Source organism: Balaenoptera borealis (genome assembly GCF_965194805.1).
Source record: "Balaenoptera borealis genome assembly, chromosome: 5".
Classification (NCBI taxonomy): Eukaryota; Metazoa; Chordata; class Mammalia; order Artiodactyla; family Balaenopteridae; genus Balaenoptera; species Balaenoptera borealis.
Genome location: NC_138862.1, coordinates 88244456 through 88262492, shown reverse-complemented (window position 1 = coordinate 88262492; position 18037 = coordinate 88244456). Strand labels below are relative to the sequence as shown.

The 18037-nt window shown below is 39.0% G+C and overlaps 1 protein-coding gene across 1 annotated transcript in view; it reads left to right on the top strand.

Annotated features, from left to right (window-relative positions):
• Nucleotides 1-6082: 6082 nt before the first annotated feature.
• Nucleotides 6083-18037, top strand: part of KCNMB2 (potassium calcium-activated channel subfamily M regulatory beta subunit 2) — a 30194-nt gene continuing 18239 nt past the window's right edge. Inside the window, exon 1 of the mRNA XM_082394250.1 lies at nt 6083-6201. Coding sequence (XP_082250376.1) covers nt 6146-6201 — 56 coding nt within the window. The 5' untranslated portion in view covers nt 6083-6145. The remainder of the gene's footprint in view (nt 6202-18037) is intronic.

The following is an 18037-nucleotide window of genomic DNA, read 5'->3' as shown; positions in this document are numbered from 1 at the left end:
TTCTTTACTTCTACAGGTGAAGAGCAAAGGGAACTATTCATTCTGTCTTCCAGGCATCAAATGGGGGAGAAAGGTATTACATTCCTGTTACGGCATTATCAAGCGACTATTCAGTAGCACGTGCTATTCCTCCAAATGATATCATTTAAGCGGTGGACAGAGAAACAGGAACCCAACAAAGAAATGGAATGAGCAGCTCAGGAGTGAGAAAGAGAACCAAGAGAGCATTGTTCTGTAAGTCAAGGTGGTAAAAGCAATTTTAGAAGAAGGAAACAACCAAAAATATCAAATTCTGCAAGCTGAGAGGCTAAATAAGGTGTGGAAAGACAAGAAGCTATTGGACATACCCACTGGGAAGTTGTAGCACCCTGAGAAAGAGCAGTTGTGGTATAGCGCAAATGTCGTTCATTATTTTGACTCTTCCATGAACTATCTTAGAAGCAGAAATGGGTGGCTTGGTGCCTGCACACAGAACACACATATAAATGCTGTCAAACGGACACCCGAATGACTTAATTAAAACAAAGTATAGTGGTTCATTGTGGAAGAAAACATCCCAAAGATATTTAAAACTGCTCTTAAGAAGTACCAATGTTTTCTAAATTCAATACCTAGGTCTAAAATTATCACCTTACTTTTGGCTTCTCCCTCCAAAGGCCCTGGAGCTGAAACAACTCAATTCCTAGGGAGAACATATAATTTGCCGTCTGCAAATGATAAAGTCTCAAGCATTAGAAGCATTCCTAAATTTCTGTGCTTTGAGTGGCCTTTTAAGTTGTTGCTGTGATGTCATTAGTGTTACAATTTTACACAAGATTAGACATGTAATTAGGTGTTAAATAGTTCCACTGGCTCCTGCTTGCTGTTTAATAAAGCAGAGTGAATTAAGAGTATCCCATATGCGCAGCTCAAGGCCACTGACACCAGAAAACCGCATCTACTTTGCTCTTTCCCTGCCTCGTATGCCACTTGTCCTTGCAGCTGTCACCTCGAAGCCTCAGCACCGATAGGAAATGAGAAGCCACTACACACAGTAGCACTCATAGAACTGTTACTCTCCAGCTGAAGCTTCTGGAAGCAGGGGGAGTCTCCATAAAGAACTCAAATGAAACCAGAACCTGAGAGTTTGTAGCAGTGTTTCCCACCTTGGCTGCACATCAGAGTCACCTGGGAAGCTTTTTTTTTTTTTTTAAAGAAGGGAGTCATTATTTTTTAAAGTATTTGTTTATTTATTTTTTTATGGCTGTGTTGGGTCTTCGTTTCTGTGTGAGGGCTTTCTCTAGGTGCGGCAAGTGGGGGCCACTCTTCATCGCGATGCGCAGGCCTCTCACTATTGCAGCCTCTCTTGTTGCGGAGCACAGGCTCCAGACGCGCAGGCTCAGTAGTTGTGGCTCACGGGCCCAGTTGCTCCGCGGCATGTGGGATCTTCCCAGACCAGGGCTCGAACCCGTGTCCTCTGCATTGGCAGGCGGATTCTCAACCACTGCGCCACCAGGGAAGCCCTGGGAAGCTTTTTTAAAAATTCCAATGCCAGGGACACACCCCCAGAGATTCTCACGGGTCTGGCTTGAGATCTAGGCCCCAGGATTTTTTTTAATTCTGCCTGATGATTATACTGTTCGGCCAGTGTGCAGAGTCACCGCATTTATGCTCCTCTTGCTCGGGATGGGTATCAAGGTGAATGAGGAAGTATTTCAGATGTCATTATCTCAATATCTCAGAAAACTGTTTTCTCTCTGCCACTGACCCATAAGAAAAAAAATCAATAGTCTCAATGTACAACTACAAAGCACCTTAACTGGATTTTTTTTTTTTACAAAAATATAAAATCCAATTCATTTGCTCTTAAAATTATTAACAAGGGGAAAAGAAGTAAACTAATGTTTAGCATGTGCCTTGATTTACCTTAGGTACTTTTGCATCTATTAACCCATTAATCTTCCAAGCAACCCAGAAAGGCAAGTATTATTATTCCCATTTTCACAGCTGGGGAAACTAAGACACAAAGATGTTAAACTGACTTGTCCAAAGTCACACAGTTGGTAGGTGGTGAGGCCAAGAGGCAAACAAAGAGTCCCCGTCTGACTCTCCTGCTCATATTCTCATTAGATCATGCTGCCCTTTCTAAAGAAAACCTTACTGAGTGATAATTCAGCAAGCAACAGAAACTTTCTGTCCAAGTCAATAAAAGAGACAGAGGGAGCAGGAAAATCAGGAGAAGGAAAGAGAGGAGGTGGGGAGCGGGAAGAAGGAACGGCATCCCGAACTAAGGAAAGGATCTGGAAGGAGAGGGTGGCTGCAGCCAGCAGCAGTGAGCCACAACACAGGAGGCCGACGTCAGTACCCATGGTCTTGTTACCAAGCAAGGGCTCGCTGCCCAAAGCCCATAAAAGCCAACACAATGGCAGCAGCTTTTGAGAAAAGAAAGAGCTTCACTGTGAGGTTGACCAACAAGAAGACAGGAAGCAAGGCTCTCAAATCTGTCTCCCAGATCCAGGGATCAAGGTGAAATTTAAAGGGTTAGAGGAATTTCAAACTTGGAAGCTGACTGACAAGTCTCGAATCAGTCCATATAAACTACTGGTGCTGCTGGAAGACAGATTTTTCTTATTGAAGGACTTCTCGCTTCATAAAGGTCTCTGGTGGCAAATGTCTATTCTTTGAGTTCCACAGACTGAAGATTCTTGGTCCAGGGTCATCCTGGAGACATGAGTTCCTGTCTTGCACACGCAGTGCTGTCTCTGTAAAATAACTCCAGGTCTGATTAATCAACAACATGTTTTAGGGAAACAAAACTAGTTTAAGCTGGTCAATGTTTTATGTATGCACTGTTTCAGTCATGCTTTCCAATAATAGACACTTATATGGTCAAGGCAGGCAGCAAACACAACCAGTGTGTCACTGTGTATCCCGCATTGCGCTAAAAGATGCATAAGACACAGCCCTGCCCTGGAATGCATTGCTCTAACAGAGGTAAGAACCAAGAATTGGAAGCAGAGCTGAGGAAGCTGTTTGTGTGGGTCAGAAAAGGCTTCACAGAAGAGATGACATCTGAGATGGCCTTGGAAACAGAGGTACGCACTCACCTGGCAGGAAAGGCAGGCAGAGAGAACGTGTGAACTGAGTCAGGGAGGTAGAAGCCCACCGAGGTGTGTGCCTGAGAAATGGAAAGGGGCCCTTTATCAACTCCTGAGGCAAAGACATTGTTACATTCTCCCTGACTCCTGCTTTCACTCAAGGCCGAGATTATCTCTTTTAGGACATCTAGTTTTCAAACTATACTCATCTGCAATCATATAGTCATGGCTCAGCCAGGTTCACCCCAGTTCCTAGGTCATTTAATGATGGAATTAGATCCAGGTCTCCTCCCCTTGCCCTCGGCCCTGGGCATCCACTAACATGGATCTCTTTTTCATGCTAAGATTCCAAATTACAAAATTTTATAAAGTGCTTTCTTTGTCTCTATATCACTTTTCTAATCACAATTCAAATGAGATGCTCCTTGTCTTATAAAGTGAGCAGAGTTGAGGTGATTACTTGAGGAGCTCAGGAGGGCTGCATTTGAGCTGAGGGAACCGCCAAACCAGCTCCCGTTAACATATTCTCAGTGTTTCTCTGAAGCCTGGAACTTTTTTCAACCTCCACAGAACCATTATAGTTTTATCCTTAAAGCAGCTACTCCTTTCAATTTTAATTAACAACAAACTTAGCAGGTTTTAAATAATGGTTTGTCTCTGTGAAAGAAAACTGGGGTGGAAAAACTCCAAATACACTTCTTAGGATAAGCTGAGGAGTCATTAAGTCCTTTCCAACAAATTTTAGACAGTTAATTAGAATAAGTATACCCTTCATCTCTTCCTTTCTGTATCATCTTCAAACAACAGAGCAAGGGTGCAATGCTGAAATAATGACACACAGTCTGAAGAGTATCCTAAGTATATTAAAATCACTGCAATCCCTTTCACTTTGAATGATTTCAAAGCATTTATAATATGGACTGTGTGTCTATTAAATGCTGGCTAATAACCAGTAACAGGACGGGAGCTCAGTAATTTATTGCTTTCCCTGAACTGAACGTGTGACACTTTTCTTTGTCTGCTCCAACCCAATCCTTGAGGAGTGACTAAAGTGATCAGAAGATGCCACCAGAGTCAATGTTGAAATAGCTTCCTGAAAGTTTAAGCCAATCCTCATTCTTATGAGGTAGTTCATCCAGCTTACATTAAAATCATTCTTATTTCCTGAAAACTGATTAGTTTTAACAACAAATTTAATTCCTATTCTATTTTATGTGTTTTAAAGATATTCAAAAGGAAACCTAAATAACTTTAAATATCCCACATCCAAGTCATTTAAAGAGCTAGCAGATTCAACTTCTAAATCTTTCTGAAAATGTCTAGGGCATCCATTCAGGTGTATCTTTTCATTCCGGTCATTCATCCTGGGAGACCAAGGTGGAAGTCTGACTTCTTACATCTATACTGGTTGTCAAACCCCAGCCATCTCCCATGGCCTCTGTTCCTTCTATCTCTGATGCTGACCCAAGGGTTACAGAAGGAGATCTACTTCCAGACCTATTTCCAGAAAGTCAGTAGACAGTGATTTAAAATACGCTTCCATTGATTTTTCAATTTACTGAGTCACAAAATTTTGGAGCTGAGAGGGATTTCAGATGTCATCAATTTCAAACTTTCCATGTTACAGATTAAAAACAACTAAGCCCTAGAAAAGATAAGTGACTTTCTCAAGGCCACACAGCTAGTTAGTTTAAAAAAAAAAAAATGGGGCCAATAACCAACTACTGACTCTGAGTACATGCTCTGAGCCCTAGCTGCTTAGTGTTTCCTGCAGACCAGCAATATCAGCATCACTGAGAGCTTGTTAGAAATGCAGAATCTTGGGCCCCCTCCCCGGACTCACTGAATCAGAATCTGCATGATCACAAGATCCCCAGGTAATTCGTATGCACATTGAGAATCACTGGGCTAGACCGTAATGTGTCTTTCCCCAGAAAGCATGAGGATTGGAGACAAGTAGACGTGGGTCCACCTTTTCTAAATCTCCTAGAAGCATCATTTTTAATCTAAAAATAATAGCATTATCTACCTGGCAGGGTTTTCATAATATGAGCATAACATAGATATAGGCATATACATTTCATGATATATACATAGATAATATATGCAAACTGTCTGGCATGTAGTATCTAATACAGTATATAGTAGTTAATATTATTTCCAATCTCATGCTTACCATTAATACTGTGCTCAACCAAAAGGAAAGCCACGAGCGACTATGCATCCATGAAGGAATCACCTTTCTTCCTTCCTTTGTTCTATTTGTTAAATATCATTTTAACTTTTATATGTAATTAAGATTTCTATGATATTTCATATTTATAACTTCAAGATGACAGAACTAATCCCCAAGCCAAGTCATGACCGAAAGAATACAACAGTCCTCTAGTATCTTGACTCTGGATCCTATAAACCTGGCCATTAGGAGCCAGAGAATACTGCTGCCGCTGCTGCCATGATTTTCTCCGAGACTCAACTGCCAAGGGATGAACCTACAGATTTGGCAACAATTGAACACATTTAAAAGATGATCTCTCGTCAGTAAGATGTCACATCTGTCAGCATCAAGGAAAACAGTTTGAAGAGGAACAGAGAAATAGAACAAAAATAGAACCAAACCTGAACCAAAATTTTGGAAAAATACAGAATAATAAACTGTACCAAATTATATTTTTGGAGGAGACATCTTAGAGGGAATATGGTAATAACATCAATTAGAAAACTGTGTTTCCCTAAGGCAGTGGCTCTTAATCCTAGCAGTGCATTAGAAACAACTAGGAGGCTTTAAAAAAAATTGAATGCACATTTCTGAGGGAGGGACCCAGGCTTCAGTGCTTTTTAAAAGATTCCCAGTTGATTTTAATGTGCAGCCAGGGTTGAGAACAACTGCCCTACAGCAACAGAAACCTGGTCTTATTTAACATGAGTTACTGGTTGCTACTGATACACAGTTCCCCAAACTTTAAGTACTGGATTTAACTTCAGTGTGTACCTCTTCTAGGTCTTTTCACCATTCTTCCAGGACTTCCACCATAAGGAAAGGAGCCCCTGGACCAACATCCTCTAAGATGTTTATATGGACCAGTGGCCGGACCTCTTCATCTTACAGACATGATGAGAAAAGGTAAATCACTGGGACTCTGGAGGCTTTTCAGAATCATTTAACCTGAATACCCAGAGAGTATGCCAAAGAGAAAGCATTAGGCAACTGAGCTTTATATTTTGCAAGTGTTAATGTGGGATGGGCTCTACATTGAGGGAATAGGGTTTTAGACACTTTGGCTGTCCTCCTCCTTGCATTCTCCTTGCTCACTCCTACCACGTAGCTTTACAAAGGCTGTTCCCTGTCAGAAATGCCCTTTACACATGCACATATACACACACTGGTCACTTAGCTAACTCCACCTCTGCCTTCAGATATCCATCCAATCAGAACTACCCACTATCCTCTTGACCATCACAGAATTTGTGTTTTACTCTCCCCTGAATTTTCACCTCCTACCACCATACCTGGCACACAGTAAGTGCTCAATAAATGCTGAACTGAAACAATGAAAATTGCATTTCAAGGCAGTGGACATATGGAAGGGAAGGAAAGCAAAAACTAAGAAAGAATGAAAAAAGGATAGAGAAGTCCATGGAGCCCTCAAACTCCTTGGAAGAATAGCCTGGGGTCAGGGAGAAATGGGGGAATAAGAAAAAAAATTAAAGGGCAAAAGCAGTGATAATGAAAGACAAAATGACAATTATGCAGCTCAACCCAGCCCTCCAACTTGGGAGTAAATACATTCATAAAATTCTCTGGCCATTTTTAACATTTGGTTTCTCTTTCTTTTTTTCTTCTGCATCTCTCTCTTTCTTATTGACCTGATACTATTATTTGGATTTGATGAAGCTAAATTTTAAACACAACTGCCTATACCAACATATTGCAGCTTAGGCAAGGCTCACCTGCCTGCAGAATCTGACAGAAATCAGGATTGATAAATGGTGTTGGGCACAAGAAGAAGGACCTGAGGGAGGTTTACTTGAGTGTAAATTTTACAGCTGGTACTTCTATTTTTCCTTTTAAAAATCTGTATTTCCCTACAGATAAAATCCTTTAAAAATTCTGAAGGCAAAATTGTTCTTCACAATAATTACATGTTACAGCAAAAATTTGGAAGCAACTTTAACATTCACAATAGAAAATCTGTTAAATAAATCATGGACTGTAATATATCACTTAGCAGTTAAAAATGTTTTGGCATAATATTAACTGACAAATCAAGTTGGAAAAGTGCATACATACTATAATTGCAGCCACAAAAAAAATATATACATAGGAAAAGGCGTGGAAGGAGAAGTATGCTTCTTACTCCTGCATTTTCCAAATGCTTTGTAATATGTTATATTATCTTAACTATGGAAAAAATAATGATATGTTGTTTAAGTAAAATTACAGCTCAGAAGGCAACTAGTGTTTGAACAAAGTCTTGGTACTCATCATGACACAAGCAGATCAACTGAAAATTTACTGTCTTTGTTCATCTCTAGGTTTTCACATGCTTTTTCTCAATGCTTAATCAAGTTACTTTTCATTTGCTTTCAAGCAACTAAGTTGAATCATCTTTCAGCAAGAGCTTTACTATAAGACTGAAATTTTGTGTCATTTTTAAATTCCATATTTTGTATGAAATTTCCTCATTTCTTTAAAAAAAAAAAAAAGGTCACTACCATTGATGGTGCAGAAAGGCAGAGATTTTGTTGCCCTACAGGAATAGTGTGACTGTCAATGGCCAGTCCTCCTTAGATTTTGAAGGTTTCATCAGAGCAGGTGAAGCATGATGTATTTGTTTCAACTTCTATTTATTCTCAATGAGTAATTTAATTAAATACATTTTTCTATATATATAAATTTTTTACATACAAAAGGATTAACATTTAAGAAGCAATTACTCTGCACTGCATGTTTTCATAAACTGTTCTCTTCTAATTTGTAAGATAAGGATTATTATGCCCATTTTACAGTTGGGAAAGCTGAGGCTTAGAGAGTTTAAGTAACTTCCAAGGGTGCAACAACTAGCCACTGATTGAATCAAGATTTAAACCCAAGGTTGTACTCTCTCCCCCGCACCCCATGGCTTACATAGGCCCTTGTCAAACGTGAGATATTTGGAGCAGCAGTGAACAACCAAGCCCACAGGGGGAAACTATGATAAAATAGAGTTGAAAATTGTATATCACAGGAGATAATAAATATGTGAATACGATATATTGGCAATATTTGTGGCATTAAAAGGAACAAATAATTAGCTTCATATCCTACACCAGTAAGACTCTATAAAACTCTTAAATTACTACTTTCATGTTTTTATTTTCAAAGCATGATTTCAGTTACTATGGGGTTTAAAATAATTAAAATATTGACTCTAAGTAAATCATTTTCAGCAAGTTTTATTTATGGGATGGGGATGCCAAGGCTTATGAAATCAATCTGCATGACTTTGGCCTACAAAATCAAAGACAAATGGAAAAACAGGCAAAGAATACAGCAATAGAATCTGACACTAAGCCAGTATCCTTAGTTTGATGTTGGTTCATTTGCCTGTACCTCTTTCTTAACCACATCTCTGTCTTCACCGCCTAATTCACAGACTCTTGTAGAACAAGGCTCAGATTTTAAAACTGACTTTAAATATCAGCTATTGCTCTGCTTAACACTCTTGGTGGCAGTAATCATGGCGATAAGGAAAGTAATGATGGTTGATAATAAATCTAGATAATTAAGGTCCTCAAGTTAATTATTTGCAAATAAATTAACTAGGTTGTCTGGAAGCACTGCCCAGAACTGCTGGTAATTGTTCCACCCTCAGTTTCTTATTCTACAAACCTGGCCTCTGTGTGTTCAGCTTCTCCAACTGTGTTCCCCCGGGCAATCCCAGAGGCCAGGCAGCCAAAAACCCTTGGCTCCACTCCACATTGCCTTACTCTGAGACCAGAGACAAACTTGTCAGGATGTCAGCTTCCCTAGGATTCCTCAAGAGATGCAACATCAAGAAATAAGCTTATAGACAGGCAGAGCGACTAAGTAGAAGTAAAAGTCCACTGAAAATTCTGAAACCTAATTTTTATGGCTCGAGGGAAGTTGAAGTCAACTTTACATTTTTTTCATTATTTTAATTCAAAGCCAGTCCTTTTTCTGATCATCTGCTATATGCAAAACACTGGTTTCTATCCTTATCCTCCATTCCACGTGCCCAGCAATGTGAAGGAATACTTTTTCTTCTCTGAACAAATTTCTTTGTTAGGTGAGCCAACGTTAATCTCTAAATCACAGGAGGCAAAATAAAACAAGAGCAGCAATAACTAATTTAAAAATTAAAGAGAGAGGTTATTAGCCAAGGACATTACCTCTGAGTGTTTATCAAATATTCTTTGGATTGTTTATATTAAATATTGAATTGGTATAAAGGAACATTTATCACATGTTAACATACAGAGAATGATGATATAATAAACATCTGAGTACCCTTCATTAAGCTTAAAAACTAAAACGATCAGAATTTTTGAAGCCCTTGAGGGCGCTTCCCTAAGAGCGTCCCCCTCCTTATCCCTGCCCCCACCCAGAGATAACCACCCTCCTGTTTATCATTCCCTTGCTTTTCTTCATGAGTTTGTCACATCTGAATGCTTAAACAATACATTGTTTACTTCTAAATGTTTGGAGACTTTAAATAAATTGAATCATACCATATGAATTGTTCTGCAACTCGCTGTTTTCACCAAACATGGTCCCATGATTTATCAATGCTGATGTGACTAGCTGTAGCTTATTTCGTTTGCTGTGTAGTACGCCATTATATGAATATACCACCATTTATTCATCCAGTCTGCTTCTCATAGACATTGGCGTTATTTCCAGTTCTTTTTGTACTGACAATGCTGCTATAATACTTTTTGTTCATGTCTCCTTGTACATACGTACAAACATTTCTTAGGTTTTACACCTAACTTGGGAATTGTTGATTCAAAAGTATGCACAGCTCCCACTTCACCAGGCAATGCCATTGCTTTCCAAAGCAGCTGTAGGTATGATTCCATTGCTCTAGAGTTTTAGGGGTTTTAATTTTCATCAGTCCAGAGGGTATTGTGCTTTCAATTCCCATTTTTCAGATTAGTAATAAGATTGAGTCTACGTCCCTAGTCCTTTTCTGTAAAGTGCCTGTTCTAACATGTGGCCCATTTTTAATTGGATTTTTGTCTTTTTCTTATTGACTTGTAGGAATTCTTTATAAAAGTCTGTTTTCTTTCATTTAAAAAATTTAATAGAAGATAGAAAGGTAACCATTGAGGATGGCTGAAAACAAAATGAGAGAACTGGAAGATAAAGTGAAAGAAATATCTCAAAATCCAGAGGAAAATTACAAAGAGATGGAAATCTTAAGAGGAAGGATCAGAAAGTTACATGTGAATGATAAGAGTTCCAGGAGAGGGGAAAGAGATGGAGGAGAGAAATAACAATGAGACTTCCTTTTCTGACAGTACAGTAGACCAAATACACCAACCCTCCTGCAGCAACAATTTAAAATGCTATATAAACTATTAAAAACTTTTATAAAAGTCTCTATTAACCCTTTTTCTGTCTATTGTGTGCAAACAGCTTCTCCCAGTTTACTTGTATTTTCACTTTCTTTATGATGTCTTTTCATAAACATGGTCTTAATTTTAATGTGTTCTCAGCAATTTTTCAACATTTTGAAATCCTTTCCTATCCCAAGTTCAAAAGGGTATGCTCTGGTACAGTTAATATTTTGTAGGTTTGCCTTTCACAATTAAGTCCTTAATCATCTGAAGTTTACTTTTGTGTGTGGTGTGAACTAGGCATCTATTTTTTTCTGTATAGATAACCAACTGTAGAGCACCTTTTGTTGGATAGTTTGTCCTTTCCTCAATGATCTAAAAGTACACATGTATCATATATTAGGTTTCCACATACACATGGATGTTTCTGGATCTCTACTCTGTCCCACTGGTCAATTTTGTCTACCTCAGACAAACACCAACCCTGAGCTTACAAACTTTAGCATTATAATGCATCATGATGTCTGGTATAAAAGTTGCCCACCTTGTTCTTTTGTAATCAGGATTGTATTTGCTATCCTTAGATGTTTGCACTCCCATAACTACTTTAGAATCAGCTTGTCCAGTCATGCCTACCCCACTTCCCAAAAAAGCTCTTGTGATTTTTACTGGAATTTTATGAAAGCTATTAATTAATTTGTGGTAAATTTGCATCTTTATGTCACCAAGTCTCTTCCTGAATATGATCCTCCAAATTATTTGTATACTCTAGGTAGAACTTACCTATAAATAATCAGAGCCTGGTATTTCCATTATGAGGATATTTTAAATTGATGATTCAATTTTTAATAATTTAGAACTATTTAGATTTTCTAGTTATTTCAAAGCAGTTTCAATAAGCCATACATTTGTAAGAATTTGCTATATATTTAAGTAAATCATATATCAAAGTTTTTAAATGTCTTGCTATAAAGTTGTTTCTAATATCTTCTATTATCTTTCTAATCTAACTGTATCTGTACTTATGGTTTTTAAATTCCTGATATTTATTTGAGTCTTCTCTAGTTTTTCTTAATCAGTCTCATCAGAGGTTTATCTATTTCATTAGTCTTTTCAAAAAACTAATCTTTGATCTCATTGATTCTTTAATACAGTACATCTTTTATTCCATTTATTTCTACTCATGTTTACTATTTCCTTCCTTACACTTTCTTTTAATATATTCTCTTAATCTTTTCGTAACTCCTTACGTTGGATACCTAGCACATTAATTTTCAGGCTTTCTTCCTAACTAATATAAACATTTAAGATTATTTAGTTCTATCTAATAGAACTAATAGAAGGTGAGGATGTACATACATCTCAAAAAACATAGACGACTTTGGTGGGCAGAAGGCAGAACAGTGGCTGTTTTAATCCATGCCACTCTCAGCTCTGCCATATGAGATAATGAGTTGAGTGCTCCTGGGGCAAAGATACATAGCAACTCTGCCTGTTTCAACTCAGCTGGCATTCAGCAATCCATTGCCCCACAGATTCACTTTGTAGGATCTAAGAGAAGGCACTTTTCCTTGAAGTCTGGAAACTAGAGCTCTCAGTGCCAGAAAAGCTTGAAATTTTCCTAGAAGGAATACTAAATGTATTAGTGGTAGAGTACAATGGGCACTGATAGGAAGAGAGAAGCCAGGAGTTTGTTCTAGCCATGGTTCTCTGATTTACTTGGTTTCACTTGGCCATTGAGCCTCCCTACCGGCTGCCTCAGTGTAGGGAGGCTCAATATTGAAGCCATTTCTAGCTCACATAAAGGAACATACTTTGTGAGCCTAATAAATGCAAGAGACTGGACCTACAAAGATGAATGCGGTCTGGCTCTAACTCCTGAGCCACTCAATATTCACTGGGCCAGAGAGGCATAAATATAAATATTTAGTATGTTAAGTATTATGGTTCCTATGGTTAGGTTTCTGAAGGGCCTCCCCAAGTTATGGCAAGTATACATAATTCTTTATTCACACCTTCCCTCCTCTTTCCTGCACCTGCCAGTGCCCCTCACCTCTCTGACTGCTTTGGGACCCTTTGCAGATCTGTCTTCTTGCCCTTTCCAAGTTCTAGTACCCTCGCTGAGTTTTGTTTCTCTGACTACCTAGGGAGTCTCATTAAAACCCACAGTGTTCATAGTTACTTCTGGACACAAATGATGCCCATATCTAAATTTTCATCTCCTCTACCACTGCTTTTTTTTCAACCCCTCTTTAACACCTGAAATGCTGGGAGAGTTTCAGCATCAGTCTCTTAGCCTCCAGGTACAAACCATTCCAAACAGCCAACCACACTAACGTGAGTGATCTTTCTAAAGTACAAAGCTAATTATATCACTTTCTTGCTTAAATTCTTTTAGTGGCTCCTCAGAAGACAATACAGCACCCTTTATCTCTGACCCCTGCCTATCTAACCAGCTCATTACCTGCCATCCCCCACTCACTGGATCCTGGAATCCAACCACTCTCAGCTACCCTATTCCCCTTATCAACTGTTTGCTCATTAGAGATTTAACTCAGTCTATTACTGAATCCTTTAACCATCACCACTTAAACTGTTATGGCCACCTTGGTTTAATTAAACATGAATTAAAACATTCATGTTCATAAATCAAGTCCTGAGTCAAGTTATCCATCACCAATCTACTGAATGCCCAGTTCAAGGAATGTCCAATACAGTGATAGCCAATTTGCCTGAAGCCAAATTGCCAAACACTAATCCATTTGCCAGTTGATCTTTTTGGTGAATTTATCAAATTTAGTTACTTACCAAACACTTTGTATAATCATTGTCACCCTCATAGTTCTATGGGTTAGTAGGAACCAAAAAGACTGCAGGGGACCCAGATGTGGGGCCTTGAGACTCTCCTCCTCTGCCTCTCAGTCTCTGCAGCCATTGTCCCTCTATCTCTCTGCCCCTCTGTCTTTCCCTCCCTGTGCTCCAGACACCCTCTGTCTTCAGGGTCCCCTGTTCTCAGGTCTTCCTCCCCTTCCCAACCCAGCCATGCCCTGCTGCTCTCTCCATTCTTTGTTTCCTCTCCTCTCTGCCCCTGGGTTTCCCCCTCTCTAGGATCAGCAGGCCAGGCTGCATTGTGCTGGTTCTGCTCTTCAACTTTCCCCCAGCAGAGGGCCCCACCAATGTTGTCCAGATCCCTCCTGTTCCAATAACAGGACAAGAGCAAAGACAAATTCAACATTTTGTTATAAGGACAAAATAAAACTGTTCAAATAAAACTTAGCAGAAACTTCAAAAAGCTGTTAAAAATTCCCACCCAAAATCAATTACCATAATCTTATGAACAGTTAAAAGAAACAAATTTTGGTTAATTGATAAAGTTGCCAAATCTATCAAAGTCATGAAATTTGCACAAGAATCTCAGTGATGCTAAAATGTTAGCAAAACAGCAAATAACTCTAAAAAGAACTTGAGGGCTTCCCTGGTGGCGCAGTGGTTGAGAATCTGCCTGCTAATGGAGGGGACACGGGTTCGAGCCCTGGTCTGGGAAGATCCCACATGCCGCGGAGCAACTGGGCCCGTGAGCCACAATTACTGAGCCTGCGCGTCTGGAGCCTGTGCTCCGCAACGAAAGGCCACGATAGTGAGGCCCGCGCACCGCAATGAAGAGTGGCCCCCGCTTGCCGCAACTGGAGAAAGCCCTCGCACAAAAACGAAGACCCAACACAGCCAATAAATAAATAAATAAATAAATAAATAAATAAATAATTTAAAACAAAAAAGGACTTGAAAAAAATCATTATAAATGGAAAGGCTCCCATATGAAATGCTACATTTTTACTATATCTATTAGAAGAATATATTCATACACATATTCAAAAAATATATATCTATGAATATATTCATAAGAATATATTTATAAAGAGACTAAACCTCCCTCAGAAACTTACTTAGTTTTAAAAAAAAAAAACAAACAGATCTTAAAATACTGCTAAAAAGAACATATTCATATGAAGAATATAATTGAATGTATTTTTAAAATATCATCTTAAAATAGTCATAAGACAATACATTCATATCAATTTACTATACTTAAAACAATGCTCCTTAAAATAAGTCTTTGTTAAATCTGTGATTAAGTGGGCAAATTATTCATCTGGCAAAGTGATTCTTCAATAAATTGGCAAATTGGCTAATCATGGTGCATTAGCCATTCAGTAACTGAACCTTTGGCAAATCAGCCCCCAGCATATTGACTTGCTTCCTTTCTGTACTCATTACAATAAGTCTCCTTACAATACACTGTAATGATTGGTATCTCACCCAGCTCCCTCAGGACATGCATGTCTTATTCACTTTGTACTCCCCAGAACTTGGCACAGTATGTTTCATCTTATGAAGACTTTAAAATGTTGACAAATGAATAAACAAATGAATTAATAAATGACATTTACCCTGCCTTAACATGAATAGTTTTCTTCCTGCAGGCTAAATACCAAGGGAATCTGAATTTAAATGAGTGAAGCCCAAGGAAAAATTTTTTTCTTGCACATTTTACTCTTTATATCCATGTTTGTATATGTACAGCCTCATAAATAATTTGCTTATGAACGATAGGACTACTATCAAACTTTAAGAAACTATCCAAATATGGAGTTTGAAATAAAATTGTATTGTGTTGACTATGGCTTGAGGTAAATATAAAGCTTTATAGGACAATTAAAATTTTTTATACAAAATATTTTGTTATACTTCAATTTGCCTTGTAGTTTTATTAATAACTCACATTCTTCAAAAGGATTTGGGCAGAATGCTCCCTGTATATGTAGAAAAGACTGCACACACGTACTATTTGTTATTGCCAACATGTATAAATGCTGATTTGTATCCACCATATTGATTCATGGTTCACCATGAACCATGAAGCCACAGCTGCTCCAACAGAGCTTAAACATACTGCTTCGCCAGTATACACCAAGGCTAGATCTGCTTCAGACTTATAAATCCAAATTCCTGCTCTATACCTACGGTTGAATATCCCCCATATTCGAAACTTATTTTGTAGTCATGCCCCAGAGTCATTATTCCTCCTGAGAGCTCTACTTCAATGAACTATTCCAGCCTTCATTCCCTTATTTCTCCCCCTACACCTTTTAAGAAGATTCCACAGAGAATAGACACAAAGAGCCAAAAAGAGATGAACTGTCCACTCTGTTAGTAGTGGCAGAGTAACCCCCAAAGTACAAGGCTTCCTAGTTTGAAGGATGATGTTTAGGCCTGAGGCCCAAAATATAGCATCATGCTCATTCCCCCGGCTTTGAAGACAACTTGGCATGGGAGGGGCATCTCACTAATCCACTTAGTCTCAGGCTATGGACACTCCCTTCGCCACCTGGGGCTTACTACATAGAGATAGCGAGGCCAAGGCACACCAGGCCTGAACAAAGGTAAGTCCAAAAGGATGAGAAAAAAATTGTGCCACTCATAAACAGTGATCTTCAGTCTCACCCAAAACGTAGACAGGGCCTCTGACTGTCAGGCCTATCTCTGGCCTATCTCACCAATCAGATTAGTCAATCATCACCTGAGCTCAGGACACTACGTTTGTGGGGGAGAGAATCTATAAATGAACAATCAGCCTCTCCCTTCTTAGCCAGGGCAGCAAAAACACCCTCTTTGGAACCTTGAAGAATAGCAAAATAAGGACCCCTGCTTTAACACCTTCTACTATTTCCCCAGTCGTCCAAGTTAAGTTCTTGGGCATAAATCTAAACTATATCCTTTTTCTCACTTCCTCATCATCCCCTATATTCTATGAGTCACCAAATCCTGAAGTTTTATCTCCTAAATATTTCTCCATACATCCTTTACTCTCCATCTATCCTACCTCGATCCTAGATCCAGCCCTCATCATCCTTTGCCAACACTATAGTAACAATCCCCTAATTCTTCTTTCTGATTTAAGTCTGGTTCCATCGTTAATCTAATCTCCACCCTGAAGCCAGAGTGATCATTCTGAAACTCAGTTCTGATCATGTCACCCTCTGCCACCTTCCCATTAACTACGGGATAAAGGCCAAGTTCCTTAAATGACTTACAAAAACTCTTTATAACCTACTACCTCTCCAAACTCATCTGCCCCATTTCCCCTGTCCCACACTCATCCGAGTAATAATAAAATTTGTGTAGTTTCTGACAGTCAGCATGTAGTTGCAAATCTCCATCCTTTGTTCATGTGATTCTTTCTGTCTGAAATGCCCTTGATTCCCTGTCTCATTTGGTTAACTTGGATTCAATCTTGAAGATTCTGTTTAAGGCATTTCTCCTCCAGGATGCCTTCCCTAACCTTAATCCTTGCTCCCTGTCCTGCTCCCTCAGGCTGGGAAAATTACTCCTCTTCTATACTCATGCTGTGAATGGCTCCATCATTGAATTTACTACCCTACATTGATATTTTGTTTTCATGTTGGTCTTCCTGTTGGGTAGGGGCCACATACAATAACTAGAGGTTACCAGCATTCAAAATAAGTTTGTAGACTTTAACTGAATCTTTATTCCTCCAAATTATTCATTCATTCCTTAACTTATCCATTAATTCAATTATCACTTATTGATGAATTTCATGAGTATGTCCCACCTCACTCATCCACTTTCATTTTGCTGAGTAATATCCTGATTTCCCAGATGTGTTTAGCCTGCGTGGAAACCAATCATTTTCCCTCTTCTCTACACATCCCAGAGAACGTGAAGAACATTTGTTAACCATTTCCAAATTGTGATTTGTTTTTAAATTACCCATTTGAATCATTTTTGTACTCTTCTTGTTCTAGTAACATAACTGACTGATTACACTGCATCTCTTTTATGGGTATAGACTGATGTAAGTGATGCAGTGTGACAGCCTACTACTCTGGACCTGAGACTATTGCTCCCTCCTTGCTGGCTTCCACCTGCAGGAAATCCACATCTTAATGCAGCCATTAGAATTAAATACATTTTGATAAATAACAACAGGAAAGTAACAAAAGATGATTATTTTACAGCAGGCCTTTGAAGCCACTCAGACTCAGCCTGTCTCTTCTTGCTTCAGAAGTCTGGCTTTAACTGAATGGGCACTGATTTTTTTTTTTTTTTCATTCAGGTTCATAGAGGATCAAGTTTAAGAGCTTTGATATAAATCCTACATTTTCCAAAGAAAATCTCACAAAAGAATGGGGAAACTTAGAGGATGGGTGGTGGTTAGCCTGAGGAAGTCAAAAGCCTGCAAGCTGGCCAGCCAGCTAGCTAGTCCAGAGGCACTGGGCTTGGGAGCTGGAGAGTAATAAAAAAGATGGGCTCTCAGAGCTTCTGGCCATGAGGAGAATGAGTGGCCATGAGTGAGTGCTGGTGGGAAAGAGGCAGGA